Consider the following 14,902-nt stretch of genomic DNA (forward strand, 5'->3'; position numbering starts at 1 on the left):
TCTCTGACTTTGGCAGGGTTCCGTTCCTACTCTTCTCCCCTCTTTCTCGATAGCGGCGGCCTTTGCTCACCGCTTCAGGTACTGCCCTGGTCTGGGTGCTCCTCAGCTGGAGTGTTCAATCTGGCTTGAGGTTCTCTGCTTCTCCTGGTCTGGACTTCTGGGTTCCTAATTTTTTTTCCGTGACATGGGATCCTCTGTTTCTCTGGGCCGCAGCTCCGGTGTTCCAGATGGCTCTGCTCCCTGGATCGTAGGGTTGCAGGGTATTGGGCCTTCCGGTCTGCCTGTTTGCCCAGTCTGGCTGTTTCCTGCGTCTCCACCTGCGTGGTCCACCTAGTCACATGTTATTTCCCACTTTTCTGGCTCTGTGGCGCACTCGTGGGTTCTTTTCCACCAGGTCTTGTGCTGAGTGGCCTCGGATTGAGAATTATAGTTTATTCCACTTTGTTCGGGTGTTCGGCAGGTTCATCCTGCCCTAGCCTTCTTCCTGGTCGTTTTCTTCAGGCGCTTTGCTTTCTTCTCTCTTCCTCCCATTCTGGCGGCTCTGGTATCCACCTTCTGTATCCTGCCTTCTTGCTGAGCGTACTCAGCTGCTTGTATATGTTCTCTCTCCTCAGCCTCCGTACTATGGTGGCGTTTGGCCTCCTGCCAGGGCTCTCCTTTCACGCATCTCCGGCATGTTTCTCTTCTGGGAGTGGCGTTTCCTCACCATGTTTGTCTGGCTTGGCTGATCTCTGCATTAGGCTTCTCTTCTCTCTTCCCCGTGTTTTGGCCAGGCCTCGGTGGTCTACGTCTTATGTCTTTTCATCAGGGGTGTCTTCCGCTTTCCTGCCAGGACAGGTTTGCCCCGGCAGGCCTATGGGGTGCCCATTTGTTTCTATTTTGTTGGCTGTCGGACCCCAGTCTCTGCACAGTGCCTTCCTTTTTTTGGTCCTGCCTCGCCCCTTTTATTTTGCAGGGGCTGTCAGGTGGTTGGCATCCGGGTTCCGGTTTCCTCTGGCCCTCATTCACGTTATTGGGTGACTGGTTATGGCTTGACCTTCAATTCTCTGGCGATTTGGGACTTCCCATGGTCTCTGTGTCACCCAATAAGGGGACCGAGAAAAGGAGATTTTTTTTTTTTTGTACTCGCCGTAAAATCTCTTTCTTGTAGCCTTCATTGGGGGACACAGCACCCACCCATATACGGTTCCTGGTCAGATTGTTTGTTGCCTGTTATTACTTTTGATGTCCTTCAGACATTTTCTCCTTTTGTGGTTTGGCTTCTCCAACTGCTTTGTGACACAACTGATTAGTTCAGTGCCTCTGGGCGGGTATATCCTGTTGGGAGGAGCCTAGTGTCAGCCTCCTAATGGCAGCAGCATAATACCCATGGTCTCTGTGTCCCCAAATGAAGGCTATAAGAAAGAGATTTTACGGTGAGTACAAAAAAATCTCCTTTTTGTGTACAACAAATTTTTCTTAATGTGGTAATGAGGGCATTCAGTACATCGGGGCGTTACTCTCTGGGTGCACCAATCTGCCCGCCCACTGCTGTAACAGTGCCTTCTCATTAATTTTCCTCCCAATGAATATTCTTCTGGAAGTGCTGTTACAGCAGAGGGTGGGCAGATAGGTGCACCTTGGGGTAAAGTTACACCCCCCAGTTCACTAAATGCCCTCATTAGCATATTAGTAAAAAACACAAAAATGGCGCTGCAGAAAGGGATAATAATGGTACCTTGTTAATCAGGGTTCCCTGCCCTGTTTTTTCAAACTGCTGCTAGTTTTATTTGGCTTTTCATTATGTGCACTCTTGCACGCTGAACCAATATAAGTGTAAGACTATGAGATGACCTAAGATAATAGCTGAAGAGTGAAAATGTATCTAGATATTGTCAGGAAAGACAACTCTGTGTCCTTTAAATAATGTCAAAAGGCAAATATCTTTAACATGAGATAAAAGTTTGTCTTGTTTATATTTACTGGCATGTCAGTCAAGCACACAAGCTCATAATCTAGATATATATTTAACCTGGGAAGATTGTTTACCTCCTTATTAGGTACTGTGGGTGCAGTGCCTTGGTAACCAGCCCATTTTCCCATTGGATTGTTGGCATTAGTTTGACTTTTTTGTACGGTCTCAGTCTAGTAATTCTCTTTTAGCCTACAGCTTTAGCTGAACAGTGTCGATGTGACAACGGCATGTTTTAGATGTATGCTTTATGAGTAACTAAAAAATATCTGAACTGTAACAGTGGGATCTTCCTTTGTCTAAATGATTTTAGAGCTACTTTGACTAGTTCAATCACTTACAGTTCTGCATTTACACTTTAAATAATGGGGACTGTAGAATCTATGTTCTGTATTGAAGTTATAAATGTGTTACACTACTGTAACATTTATACAATGTAGATAATGTATATAACATTTAGTATGTTGTTTAGGTATTAGAACTATAGAAATCAAAAATAAACCTTTAGCATCCAAATGGTGTTTTAATTCATCCATATAGTTTATTTTAGCAGGAGTGTGCTTTCCACTGATTAAACAGATGTCAGGAACTTTATTATAGAAGGTGATAAAGGGTTTACCCTGCAAAAAACAGGGTTGTTTTCTTCCAAAACAGCACCACATCTGCCCACAGGTTATGTGTGGTAGCACAACTTGGCTCTATTCACTTTCATTTAACTGAGCCGCAAAACTTCACTCAACCTGCAGACAAATGTGGTGCAGTTTTATGAAGAAATCTGCTCTAGTTTTCTAGTGCTGCAAAACCCTTTTAATGCTAGGCTACGAGGCTGGCACCCCCTTAGCTTAGCACTCACACACCATTCTGTAATGAAGTTCACACCCATCTGACTATTCAGTGAAAAGTACAGTCAACCAAATAGTAAGACCTCATATATCTCAGGAACAGAGTAGCATAGCAAGACAGTAAAAGAAAAAAATAAACTTTTGGAATCAGGGCACCCAAAGTTATAAAGTGATATATAAAATGTTAAATTTTTAATTATTTATTTGTTGGACTCATCAAAGGTCCTTTTAAATTCTGCAAAGTACCACTTACGCTTTTCAGGCATTACCATCGAAACTTATAGCATAGTCATTGGTATTACTAAGGACTGGTAGTAGCACATACCTACCAATTTGTAATCCGTATGATGCTAAAATAAATATATCTTTTTAAAACATCATTTAAATTCTGCAGTTTTACTCCGAATGCCTATAACACTGTCTGCCAGATATGTTTGCAGGAGTATTAGTGAGTCTTCACTGAAGTTATATTGGTCATAATTATTTCTAGTTATTTTTAGAATTGTGTGCCACAATAAAAAGTTTACATTTAACATGACAAAAGTTACTGTTAATGTTAGTTGTGGTGCACAATACTTCTTTTAATTTGTGCTCATATAACTGTATGTGTGTGTGTGTGTGTGTATATTTATATATATATATATATATATATATATATATAGTATTAATCCTCAGGACACTTGAACACTAAACCATGAAAAAGTAAGGAAGCAATACCCAGAGACACTGTCTCAGGACATGAAGGATTCAGTTGGCCTCTATTTTTTTGTTTTGGTTTCCAGTTTCTGGAGGTTCTGAACAAATGTAGTTCTCCTACAAATGACAGAAATTACAGCAGACTTCTTTCATTTTCATATTATATATCCTTTCCACTTTATTTTCAAAGCTAAAGCAGGATGAGGACATCTCAGCCAGTCGTTTTGAGGATAATGAAGAATTACGGTACTCTCTGAGATCTATTGAGAAACATGCTCCTTGGGTCCGTCATGTTTTTATTGTGACAAATGGCCAAATCCCATCCTGGCTGAACCTTGATAACCCACGTGTCACCATTGTAACTCACCAAGTAAGATTTGTCTTGTTTCTGTTTGCTCTTCTTTTCATTCTTTGTTGTTTACAAGTGATACAACTCTGTCATTATTACAGAAACTAGTCAGTGTTGTTTTGCTTACATGGCTCTTGGAAGCATCTGTCATACTTGTTGAACTCAGTGTGGTGACAGAAGCGAGACCTCAGTGGTGACAGAAGCGAGACCTCAGTGGTGACAGAAGAAAGACCCCCGTAAATTCTTGACTCTGACCTCTACAAATTATTAAGCCTTATTTATGGTTTTGGCCTGGGTGTTGAAGAAGTATTTCATGCTTAGTTCATGACTTTATAGGTAGTATAAACCAGAGCTGGCATCCTATTCTAAAACTACCATTAATAGAACCCTCTTATGGTTTTTTACACAGTAGATAACTGCTGGCAAAGTGGTTTTGATTCCCAGTATTGGGAAAGAGCTTTTAAGATGTTACGTTTTTAGCATTCTCAAGGATTTGTTTGCATGAGGATAGTTTCTTCCAAATTTATTGAACCTTGGTCTAATGCTGCTGGATGACTGCTTGTGTAGTTGCAAGAAATAGCTTTACAGCCATCACACATCTAATGTGTATGGGTACCTTTAAAATTTGGTGCCCATACACATTAGATGGTGGCTACTTGACCACTGTGCCTCTTCAGTCAGTTGTTTGGTGGAGGTCCCAGGAGTCGGACCCCACCGGTTTGATATTAGTGGCCCATCCTAAGTAGGGCTGTACGATATATCGCAAAAGCAATCGAATCTCGATTTTTGCTCTTTGCGATTTGGCGATAGGATCCCCCCGGGAAAACATGCGATTATCTGCTCAGGCTGGCTCCCGTGGCGGGGGCCATCCAGAGCAGGTAAAAAACTAATTTAAATACTAAAAGTTAGTGTTTCTCAACCAGGGGGCCTCCAGTTGTTGCAAAACTACAACTCTTAACGGCAAAGGCTGTCTGGGCATGCTGGGAGTAGTAGTTTCACAACAGCTGGAGGCACCCTGCTAGAAAAACACTGAGCTAAGGGCGCAGGGAGAAAAAAAAAAAAAAAACCTTCTTCTCACCTAGTCCCGGTCCCTGCAGATTGGTCTCCGTGTGCTCCGTAGTTTCCTCTCTTCTTAGTACAGTAGGACCTTTCCCTTTTCAGCCAATCACTGGCCGCAGTGGTGTCACGTTTCAAGCCAGTGATTGGCTGATGGGGAAAGGTCTTGTACTGCAGCAATACACTAGGTTTCCCGGGTGCTGCGGAAGATTAGAAATCTGCCCGGGAAACCCAGTGTATTGCTGCAGTACAAGAATATAAGAAAGTGACAGGAGGGGGGGGGGGAGAATGTGACAGGGGGGATGTGACAGAAGAGGGGGGGGAGAATGTGACATGGGGGGGATGTGACAGCAGGGAGTGTGACAAGGGGGGGGAATGTGACAAGGGGGAGGAGAATGTGACAAGGGGGGGTGTGACGGGAGGAGAATGTGACAAGGGGGAGGAGAATGTGACGGGGTGTGACAAGGGGGAGGAGAATGTGACAAGGAGGGGAATGTGACAAGGAGGGGAATGTGACAAGGGGGGGAATGTGACAAGGTGGGGAGAATGTGACAGGGGGGGGGGGGAGAATGTGGCAGGGGGAGGAGAATGTGACAGGGGGAATGTGACAAGGGGGTGTGTGACATGGGGGGGGGGATGTGACAAGGGGAGATGTGAAATAGGCGATAGGCATAAAATGGGTGGATAGATGTGAAATGGAGGCGATTGGACATGAAATGGGGGAATTTCACCATTTTTTTTTTTTTTTTTATTATATCGCATCGCATATCGCAATATTTAGGCCCAAAATCGCTCTTGAAGATTTTCTCCATATTGTGCAGCCCGAATCCTAAGTATAGGTCATCCTTTCAATGTTGTGGAAACCCTGTTAACTTGCAGATGGTGATGTTACAAATACAGTACTTTCCAAAAGATTTCGGCAGGTGTAAAATTATGCTGCAAAGTTAGACACCTTCAATCAGTGAGGCATTTGATTGGCTCCAAATGTATTCTGCAGCAGGACAATGACCCAAAATTTACAGTCAATGTCATTAGGAAATATCTTCAGTATAAAGGAGGAGACATGAAAGTGGTGATATGGATCCCCTGATCTTAATATCATAAATTCTGTCTGGGATTACATAAAAAGACAGAAGGATTAGAGCAAGGCTACATACACAGTAGATCTGTTGATAGTTATTTGAAGCATTTTTTCCAAACCTGCCTGAAACCTTTGCACAGTGCTGTACTTTCTTGACTGATCTTTCATGGATATCATAAAAAAACATATTGACTAATGTTAGGGTATGTTCATTTTATTTATTTTTTTCTTTCCTTGTACAGGAAATCTTTTTGAACACTAGCCATTTACCCACCTTTAGTTCCCCAGCTATTGAAAGCCACATTCATAGAATACCAGGACTTTCACAAAAATTTATATACATGAATGATGATGTTATGTTTGGAACACATGTCTGGCCTGATGACTTCTATAGCCATTCAAAGGGTCAAAAGGTAGGTAACCATGTTATTTAATTGGTCTGTCATTTCAACATACATTGTATAAATGAATAGTACAGGCAAAGTTTGTTATATGTCAGAAAAAAACACCCACCCCAATCCTCCATCCACACTGACAGCTCACTGAGTTACCAGTTATATGCTATCCATGCTCTATATTCTCCTCCATGCTGCTGCTATTTCTTAGGGCATGCTATACAGACATAGAAAAACAGGACCCTCTTTTCTCTATGTGTGCAGTTCATGGGAGACATCATGGACATTAGGCTCAATCCACTTGCTCAGGGACAACTGAAAATTAGAGATGAAGCCTGCAAGCAGAAATCTGATTAAAAATGCCATACAAGTAACCTGAAATGACAGGTATGCTTTAAATTTAGTGAAAGGCATTGCAATATGTCGCCCACGCTTTAAGTTAGACAACCCTTTAAACATGAAGACAGAAATCTGTGTTTGTGCGTATGAGTTCTGTATATACATATTTAGGAGAACAGCAGCTTAGTTCTTACAGCAGTGTCAATGTTAAAAATACATTGCTATCTTTTTCAGTTTCAGTCCCAAAGAACTACACCAAGGTGGAATTCACGTAGACCAGCGATTCACACTCCATTCTTTAGTAAACTCCCACTACCATTAAATTCTGCAAATGTATTAACAGATTACATCAAATCTGCCACTGCAGCAGCTGGCCGTGAGCTGTGCAGTAAAATCTATGCCAGCTTCAGGCTGGTGTAGATTTACGCTATGATTTACACTAGTTCACTGGCAAGAATCATAGTAAATTTGATAGGTTGCTTGTGGCCATGCCCTTTTTATGTCATGCCCCACCCACTTTTTCTAAAGCATTGCACATGGTGTAAACCTGGTAAGTTGTCGCTAATTCTTGTGCAACCGAGTGTTGTGCAAAAATTTGCAACTTATTTATTCGAGAAACCTGGGCTTGCATAAAAGAATAATTTGCGTAATAATAATTTGCGTAAAAGAACAATGAGACGTTCCCCCCCTAAGTGACTTTATTTTTCACAATGTTTTTTATTCTAAACTGTTAATCTTTGGCCACATCTGTGTTGTGATATCCATCTTAAGCAAACAACGATACAGTGCTAGACCTGTTACAGCACAGACACTATTGGTGATCGTTAAACTGTGTTAATTTAAAATGGAGTTGCGTTGAATACTGCCACAGTTTAAGTAATTTTGACAACGCAATTAGTGCTGCATCAAGTACTATTCTTTGCATTAAACATGACGCAATATGTGACACAGATGTGACCGTAGCAGCAGCTGTGCATGATCATTTTACCATGTTATTCTAAGTAGTATTTAAAGAATGACAGACATAGAATCAGTGGCTGATCTTAAAGTTTATTGCTTTGTCTTGTCAAAACACTTGCAAGGCAGTTTTTGAACTGGTAGGATCTTAAATCCTGGCATTTTATGTTTATTTTTTTTAATTTTTTTAAAGGTGTATTTGACTTGGCCTGTTCCTAACTGTGCAGAGGGATGTCCAGGATCGTGGATCAAGGATGGTTATTGTGACAAAGCATGTAATAATTCTGCATGTGACTGGGATGGTGGTGATTGCCTTGGTGAGATTATTCACATATTAAAGAGGAAAAAAAATTATTTTATATATCAACTGGCTCCAGAAAGTTAAACAGATTTGTAAATTTCTTCTATTAAAAAAATCTTAATCCGTTCAGTACTTATGAGCTGCTGATGTTGAGTTGTTCTTTTCTGTCTAAGTGCTCTCTGATGACACGTGTCTCGAGAACTGTCCAGAGTAGAAGCAAATCCCCATAGCAAACCTCTTCTACGCTGTGCAGTTCCCGAGACAAGCAGATATGTCAGCAGGGATAACTGTTGCCATACAGAAAAGAACAACTCAACTTCAGCAGCTGATAATTTTGGAAGGATTAAGATATATTTTTTTTAATAGAAGTAATTTACAGATCTGTTTAACTTTCTGGAGCCAGTTGATATAAAAAAAAAAATTCCATGGAATACCCCTGTAAGCATGTTATTTTATATTGAAAACTAACAAATATTGGTTGTTTACTTCATTAGGTTCTTATGCATCAACTTGTTGTGAATTAAAGTGACTTTTTTTCTCTTCTGCAGGAAACAGTGCAGCTGGTCGGTTTGCACCTGCAATGGCTGGTGGAGGTCTTCTTAATGGACAAGCTTGGCAGCCTGGACTTGGAATAAGTGGTGTATCTTACTGTAATCAGGGTTGTGCCAATTCATGGCTTGCTGATAAGTTTTGTGACCAAGCATGCAACGTGCTCAGTTGTGGGTTTGATGCAGGAGATTGTGGACAAGGTATGACATGCAGAGATAAAGTCAAGCTGTTTACAGAATTCTTCTGAAATCAAAGTAAAAGTTGAATTTTAGTAGTCTATTTTTAAGAGCGTAGCTATAGACGGTGCACTGGGGCCCTGGTGCCTTAGAGGACCCAAAGGCACCGCTGCCCCATAAGAATACACCATTATTACAAATTACACATATTACACACAGGGCCCTTTTGCAGATTTTGCATTGGGACCCTGAAGCTACAAGTTATGCCACTGGTGTCCATTATGTTTTACTTACTGCTAAGTAACTGTATATGTTTAGCTTTAACTGTATTCAAGTTGCTGTGACAGTTTTGTAATTATTATACATAATATTATACATTTTCTGCCATCCCAGATCATTTTGGAGAGTTGTATAAGGTAAACCTGCTTCGGAATCAAACCCGGTATGTGGTTCCAAAAGGGGAATATTTGCCATACTTTATCTTTGCTAATATGGCTAAGAAGGCAGTGGATGGAGTCTATAGTGATAATTCAATCGTTCGGCATGCCTCTATTGCTAACAAGTGGAAAACCATTCACCTCATTATGTACCCTGGAATGAATGCCACTGTCGTATATTTCAATATTACCTTTCATGATCAAAATGACAAGGAATTCAAAATGCAGATTTTCATAGAAGTTGATACAGCAGAAAATCTAAAGCGCAACAGCACAAGACCTGTAGAGAAGCAGAAAGGAGTAGTAGTTACTACTTCAGCACCAGAAGCAGAAATCCTTTTTGAGGACATCCCAGAAGAAGAACGGTTTCCAAAGATTAAGAAGAAGAAACCAGATGAATATCACGATGTTCTTGTACATATCCCATATGTAAATGTGTCCTCCCTTCCTGAGGAAGTCCAGCTGGCTCTTCATAATCTTGACCTTCAGCTCAGCAATAATGATATAACATTAAAAGGATACAATTTATCAAAGCTGGCTCTGCTTCAACCCTTTGTTACCTTATTTCCACATACAAAGGAAGATTTAAATATGCAAAGACCTAAAGACAAAACCATGCCAAAAAATTTAAGTCCTGAGAAAGCCACATTTCATTCAGACATATCAGAGCAGCAGAATGGCAAACATCCTGTTAGAGGTGAATCCAAACTTAATAGCACTGGAGAGCAAGGTTCCAAATTGCTGAAAGGTGAAAATAACCTTAGAGAGGACAGCATCATTCCAGGGAGAAAACTGCAATATCTGCAAAATTATGATGGATTCCTTCCATGGGAAAGAAAAAAGTACTTTAAAGACCTGTTGGATGTGAGTATTTAGTACTTGACTTAGCACACTTTTGACATCTATGTAGCAAGATGTTTCATGGATGGAAATAACTGTATTCTGTTTATTCTAACCTGTTCTCCCCTCTGATTTGGCCGTATGTGTACCCAGTAGGGAGCAATAAGCTCTGTTTCCAACGTATACTGCAGAACCCAGCCATATGCATTTCTTTGGGGCAGCTTATTTTAATAGCTGTAAGATTTTGACTGCTGGGTGGATTGTCCCACCTGTTTGCAGCTGTCGGGAGCTTCGCAAATTGTGTAACTTCCCTGCTTTGGCTGCTTTTGGCTTATCCAGCCACGGCAAACAGGCAGGAGCTGGCCAGAAAACCAGGATGTGCCGAGGTGGGACAGCCTCTCTAATACATTTAGTGCATGTTCAAAAATCATAATTATTGAGCTAATAGTTATTTCTATCCCAGAGATATCCAAATATTTCTACCAGATAGCATTTTCTCATTATAAAAACATTTTAAAAATGTGTTTTTAATTTATGCATTTTAATGCAAATTACCCAGGTATATAAGTTCCTGGGACAGATGAATGGGTCATTGAGCAATCTTGTTGGCTAACCTGATGTTTTTGTTTTGTAATGAAATACAAACTACACATCATCATCGTGTTATTTTGCAGGATAGAGATGCATTGCAGCGTGAGCTTTCTTACATCACTAATGGCAAACAAGTAGGCAGGAAGCTTCAAGACACATTTGCTGATTCCTTACGCTATGTGAACAAACTCCTTAATAGTAAATTTGGCTTTGCATCTCGGAAAGTTCCTGCTCACATGCCACACATGATTGACCGTATCGTTATGCAGGATCTGCAAGATTTGTGAGTATACTTTATCACCAGGTGGTTGGCTTAGAATGAGTGCCCTGTCTATAAGCTAGTAATACTGTGACTGGTTTGCCAAGTACTACAAAGATCAAGCATCACATACACACCTCATATATGGTAAATACTTTGTAAGCACTCTCCTTTATTCATTGTTTCAAGTCTAATAATGCGTAGTTGTGCATTATGGGATTTACAAAGAGCGGCGTTTCATGTAAAAACCTGTGCCTCTAATAAATCAAGCATTTTTATAGCTTGCCCATGTGGCAGCCTTAGAAAACTTCATCAGCTTGTCATGCCATTTACTGGTGTAAATTATAGTAAATAAGACTGGTTGGCTCTGTTTTTCTAATCCCGGATAACCTCTTTAAACATGCACAGGGTCCCTTTTTATAATATGTATAATTAATTATGATAAATTTTTTGAGGAGGATTTTTAAAGGAATCATAGTTATAACACTGGCCAGGAACATGGCTCCGAGTCATGACACTGGTTTCCAGCAGCTTCTCCCTAGATTGTTAATTTTCTCCCTATGCGCAGACAGGGAAAGATCTGTCAATCAAGACTAGTGTGGTGGAAAGAAGCTGGTTGTGATCACCATTTGTTCCCAGTATGAATCATATACCATTTATTTACTATTGATCATGGCATACGTACAGTTAAAATTACCAGTATCAAAGTAATTTCTGATGCTGGTCATTACCAGCAGGTGTCAGCTGCATATAGCAGCCCAGCACCTGTCAGGTAGGGCATGGGCTGTAAATGTACAGTGTACTCGGAAGGCTTTTAGACCATTTCACTCTCTCCCCTGTCATTCTGCACTCAATAATCCATAATGACATATTTCAAACAGAATGTTAAAAATCGTTTATTAATAATTTATTAAAAAGTTAAATTTTAATTTTGCTTTGACAGAAGCTTTCAGACCCCTTACTCAGTAAAATTAGTTGAAGCACCTTTGGCAGTGATGACAGCCTCCAATTTTCTTGGGTATGATGCCTAGATTCTTCTCTGCTCTCCTTTTAGGCTCTATCAGGTTGGATGGGGATTCTTGGTGGACAACCATTTTCAGGCCTCTCCAGAGGTGTCCGATTGGCTGTGTGCTCTTACGGTCATTGTCTTGTTGAAGTTGGAGGTCCAGACTACTCTGGATCATGTTTTCATTTAGACTGACTTGGTACTTTATTCCATTCTGCTTTTCCTCAACCTTGACTTGAATTCCCGGCCCAGATGCTTAAAAGCTTCTTTTTGCCCTATTCTTGTCTGTACCTCTTGTTTTTGACCTTTCCCTCCCTTCTTCTATTTTTCTTCTCTAGTGTTTTTCCTCTCCGTTTTGTTAGTTTGTCATTTTGTGTTCCCTCCCCCCCTTTTTGAATTGGATTTTTCGCTTTTACATTGCAACTTATGTTTGACAGAGAAATCCCCCCCCATAAAACATGATTCTGCAACCACCATGCTTCACTGCAGGAATGGTATTGGACATTACCCAATGCTATCAGACATTACCCCGATTACTTAGTTTGGTGGGGTGACCAGCTCTAGCATGAGTCCTGGCTATTCCAAACTTCTCCCATTTAAGAATTATGGCCACCAATAGTGACTCCAATCAAGGTGTAGAAACATCTCAGAGATGATCAAGAGAATTGGGAGACCCCAGAGTTAAATTTCAAGTGTCATAGAAAAGAGTCTGAATACTTATGTTATGTATTTTATTTTTTATTATTAATTAATTAGCAAAAAGGTCTAAAATTCTATTTTCACTTTCTCATCATGGGGCATTGGGTGCTGAGTGATGGGGAAAAATTTATATATTTTTTATTTTAGTACAAGGTCGCAGTATAACAAACTGTAAAAAAAAGTTCTAAAAGGGGTCTTTTGAAATGCCTTGTACATCATTAAAGTGTACCTGTCGTTAACAAAAACTTTTTATATTATGTAGAAAATAACTTGTATATTTGTATTAGACATTGGTTAAAAATGTATATATTTTTGTCCCTACAGCTATTGTCTGTGTGTCTCTGTGAGGAGTCCAAATACAGGACGTGTGGGTGAATAAGCAGGGCTCTGTGCAGTGAGGACAAGCAGGGCTCTGTGCAGTGAGAACAAGCAGGGCTCTGTGCAGTGAGGACAAGCAGGGCTCTGTGCAGTGAGGACAAGCAGGGCTCTGTGCAGTGAGAACAAGCAGGGCTCTGTGCAGTGAGGACAAACAGGGCTCTGTGCAGTGAGGACAAGCAGGGCTCTGTGCGGAGAGGACTAGCAGGGCTCTGTGCGGTGAGGACTAGCAGGGCTCTGTGCGGTGAGGACTAGCAGGGCTCTGTGCGGTGAGGACAATCGGGGCTCTGTGCGGTGAGGACAATCGGGGCTCTGTGCGGTGAGGACAATCGGGGCTCTGTGCGGTGAGGACAATCGGGGCTCTGTGCGGTGAGGACAATCGGGGCTCTGTGCGGTGAGGACAATCGGGGCTCTGTGCGGTGAGGACAATCGGGGCTCTGTGCGGTGAGGACAATCGGGGCTCTGTGCGGTGAGGACAATCGGGGCTCTGTGCGGTGAGGACAATCGGGGCTCTGTGCGGTGAGGACAATCGGGGCTCTGTGCGGTGAGGACAATCGGGGCTCTGTGCGGTGAGGACAATCGGGGCTCTGTGCGGTGAAGACAATCGGGGCTCTGTGCGGTGAGGCTCTGTGACACACTCCCGATTCACATATCAGGATGAATGACAAGCCAGGAGCCCTGCTGGTCCTGCCCTCACTTCCTGTATTTGGACTCCTCAATGAGACACACAGGCAGTAGCTGCAGGGACAGCATTTTTTCACCCAAAAATATACAATTTTTTTTTAATCAATGTTTGTTACAAATATACATATAATGGTATTATCTACCTTTATATAAAAAGTTTTTGTTAATGACGGGTACACTTTAACCAGGATGGGGTTAAAAAACTTCTGATATTTTGTAGATTCGTATTTTTTTCCCCTGTATTTTTGATCCGTCGGGGTCTGGGGTTCTTCAGACCTGACCTATTGCTAGAACGAGCTAGGAAAAGTGCATGCCAAGCACAAATATCTCCATCTCTGTGCCACGTGGCCAAGACAGATTCCCAATGTAAGTCAGCTGTGTAATTTCTCGGTCGCTCTTCATTGGGGGACACCTTACTGATGGGTAAATGCTCTTGCCACCAGGAGGCGCTGACACTAGGAAAAAAAAGTCTGCTCCTCCCTGGCAGGATATGATCTATTATTTTCTTATTTTCTAGTTAAGTATGTCTTGTTAGTTTCTTTTTCCCATGGCGCTACCTGATCGCCCACATTCGACAAAGGGGCACGGTGCAGAAGAGTATGGGCCGACATCCCCTTATCGCCAACGTACAGCGCATGGCGGTTGTACCCTGGGACCGGGTCCCCCACTTGCCCCTGCCCGTTTCGCTATGAAAGCCTGGCATGATGCAATGTGGCCTAATGCTGGCTGAAGACTTCAGGGTGAGTATGAGAAGATGGAGCCGTGAGTGAGGATGTACTACAACCCCCCTTCCCCCTCTCCCTCTCCTTTGCTCATCCAGGGTCCCCTTTCTCTGATGTGCCCAGCTCCACAGCTGCCATTACACGTGGCTCTGCTGGACCGGACTCCTAATGGCCTCCGGCACCATTCTGGTGGGGACAGTCCGGTGGGCCTGCCCTCCCCCATATTCGGGCCCCACATGTATTGCGGACCATGCACACTACCCTGGCCGTTCTCCCTTCTCATTCAGTCGGACACTCATTGCTGCTGCCCCAGTTTGTCTCTTGGGCAGCGGGTCTCCGGTCTCACACGGCCGTCCGCTTCCCCAGTGGGAGCGCAATACACCCGCTTACTACTCTTATTCCGGCCAGGCACAGTGTCCTGGCCACGTCCTTTATTAGAATGACCGGAGACCTACAGCTGCAACAGCGGGTCTCCAGCCCCACGCGGCCGACCGCGTCCTCGTTGCGATCACACAGCCTGCTTACTACTATTACGTTCTTTATAGGCTGACCGGAGACCTACAGCTGCAGGCAGCGGGACTCCAGTCCCATGCGGCC

The 14,902-nt window shown here is 42.3% G+C and overlaps 1 protein-coding gene across 1 annotated transcript in view; it reads left to right on the top strand.

The window, feature by feature from the left end:
* GNPTAB (N-acetylglucosamine-1-phosphate transferase subunits alpha and beta) overlaps positions 1-14,902 on the top strand; it is a 113,385-nt gene that overhangs the window by 49,526 nt on the left and 48,957 nt on the right. The window contains exons 9-14 of the mRNA XM_056574563.1: positions 3,680-3,859; positions 6,218-6,388; positions 7,860-7,983; positions 8,516-8,716; positions 9,086-9,993; positions 10,644-10,843. Coding sequence (XP_056430538.1) covers positions 3,680-3,859; positions 6,218-6,388; positions 7,860-7,983; positions 8,516-8,716; positions 9,086-9,993; positions 10,644-10,843 — 1,784 coding nt within the window. The remainder of the gene's footprint in view (positions 1-3,679; positions 3,860-6,217; positions 6,389-7,859; positions 7,984-8,515; positions 8,717-9,085; positions 9,994-10,643; positions 10,844-14,902) is intronic.

Source organism: Hyla sarda, chromosome 4 (assembly GCF_029499605.1).
Source record: "Hyla sarda isolate aHylSar1 chromosome 4, aHylSar1.hap1, whole genome shotgun sequence".
Classification (NCBI taxonomy): domain Eukaryota; kingdom Metazoa; phylum Chordata; class Amphibia; order Anura; family Hylidae; genus Hyla; species Hyla sarda.